We start from the raw sequence: 2375 nt of genomic DNA, 5'->3' as shown, positions 1-2375 counted from the left end.
GATGAGGATACTGTTTTGGGTAGTGAAATGATGAGGAAAAAGTGGCAGAGCGCTGTAGCTACTCTTCGCGAGTGCTGGCGTGAGGGCGGACGGGGTTATTGAGTAGAGCAGGAGGCATGCTCGCACGACTGATGGGGCGACAAAGCACACACCACACACACACACACACACACACACACGAGAAGAGCACACGCAGATGGACACATTCGCACCATGCACATACGCAAAAACAAGAGTGCACATACAAACACATGCAGATGATTTATGAACACACACACATAAAAGCACAGGTATATACACACACACACACACCCCACACATATGCAGCCGCGCAGATGGACCGGGCCGAGGATGAACAGCCAGACAGCACCAGAGGTTAGAGGAAAAAACAGAGAAAGAGAGAAAAGAAGGAAAGAAGCTGTTAGTGGAAAGCTGAAAGGAGAAACAGGATCAGAGCTACAGCTGGAGCACATGCATGACGCCAGCTAGAACTACACATGAGCTGGGCGTGTAGTGTTGTCACCATGACCAGGAGCTTTAACTTAAATACAGCTGGAGTTGGAAACTTTCAGCAAATGTGTTGTGCAGACTGCTTTTTGATCGTAACCTTCAGGTGGTGCAAACAGGCAAAGAAATGGAAAAAGAGGATTGTAATCCATGATTCAGCAGTCGGTTTCTTCACTGCAGTGGTGAACAAGTCTAATCAATCAGCTAAGAACAGCATCAAAACAGTCCAAACTAAGATAAACACAGCCGTGGACCGGCTTCAACAATTTCTGAAGAGAAGCACCTGACTGATCTCAACCTACAAATACCCTGTTCACTTGGACAAAACATGCATTACTTTGCAATATTTTGTAGTGGGATTCACAAGCATCTTTGTATGCTTTACATGTTATAGTACCATATTATAAATACTTAGTGTTGATCTTCACTGTAGCTGAGATGTTGATATAAGACAATCATAACAATCAAATAATGCAGATCTTGGAAAACAGCATAGATTTAAGATATCACAATTTCTCACTTGAGACAGTTTTTAAGGTCACTTGAAAACACATTTGTACAGCACAGTTGTTAATAAATGATTGATAAATGTTAAAAGTGAAAAGTAGACTTGTAAAAAGTTCTTAGCAGGTACTTATAAGATCAATAGTGGCCAAAAGGATCATAACGGTCCCTCATGAGAAAAAATAAGGTAAGGATTTTATTAAGAACATGTAGAGAAAAATGGGAGGTTCTTGATCTACTACAGAAATGTTCTCAAGAAACATGTGGCAGCAATCTGCTGCACTCAAACTAAAGGCTCCTCAGCTACATTGAGACAAACTCTCATTAAACTGTTTACTTAACCACCAACAGTAAATAAATAACTTGTTGACAGTATGCTGACAACTATGCTTAAAGCTTATTAATTTATTAGCTCAATAGCCTGACTACACGCAAACAGAGAACAGCCTCCAAGTTGCGTTCGACACTTTTGGTCGGATTTACGGTGCAATATATACATCACAGGTTCCCAACTCACACAAAACACATGCACATATCTTCTGTCCACTTAGTGAACAGAGGAGACTGAATTCCTACTTCAGGTGCTTACATTTTGGTATTTGGCTCTAGGATAACACTACATTTCACACATTCTGTAAAAAAAACATTCAATTTCATTTATTCTTTGCAGCACTGAATTTCATACTCTTTCCTACATGAATGAGTTTCACTATTAAAATCGTTTTACTTCAAGGGTTGAAATGCCCAGTTTCTGCAATGCACTGACCTGTCAAAGGAGTCGGTGGCCATCTTGTAAAGGTAGATGAAGAGCTTGCTGCAGTGTTTGAGTGTGGGACAGACACTGTCTCCTGCGCAGCCTCCAGGGGCAGCCTCATCCTCCAGCAGCCTCTGGAAAGGCTGAGCATTGGATGGGAACACGCCTGTGGGACCAAGCTTCTTAGTTTCTGAGAAACAACCCAGCAGCCTGGTGGGAAGAACATTGGTTACCTTGAGGTTAGTTAGGAAGTTTGGTTTTAAAAAGGTGAAAAACAAAGAAACAAAATGAAAACACTGAATAAACTCTTTCTTTGGATTTCGATGTTCTTGTGACTTTTCCTACAATGGGAAAATCACTGAATAGAAAGCGCAACCATCATTTCACAGGTTGTTCATGCATTATCCTACCTCTACACTACATTAGTGTGACACTCAAGCAGCACAAAACAAAGCCAGATCTGCACTGGACTACAACTACTGTATTTGGGAACCTTTAGTAATTGAGGAATTTAATTGAACCCTTCTAACTGTCAGGTGAATCTATGTTTAGTGTTAGTGTAGCCCATCCACTAAACAGTAAATCTATAGTATGACAAAAAAAAAAAAAA

The 2375-nt window shown here is 40.8% G+C and overlaps 1 protein-coding gene across 1 annotated transcript in view; it reads right to left on the bottom strand.

Moving 5' to 3' along the window:
* The window catches only part of wdfy3 (WD repeat and FYVE domain containing 3), a 91587-nt gene that overhangs the window by 50436 nt on the left and 38776 nt on the right, over positions 1–2375 (bottom strand). Inside the window, exon 12 of the mRNA XM_035658294.1 lies at positions 1778–1998. Coding sequence (XP_035514187.1) covers positions 1778–1998 — 221 coding nt within the window. The remainder of the gene's footprint in view (positions 1–1777; positions 1999–2375) is intronic.

The sequence above is a fragment of the Morone saxatilis genome, unplaced genomic scaffold, assembly GCF_004916995.1.
Source record: "Morone saxatilis isolate NCDOM2014 unplaced genomic scaffold, NCSU_SB_2.0 Contig16, whole genome shotgun sequence".
NCBI classification, from domain to species: Eukaryota; Metazoa; Chordata; class Actinopteri; family Moronidae; genus Morone; species Morone saxatilis.
This window is presented reverse-complemented; position numbering and strand designations above follow the sequence as displayed.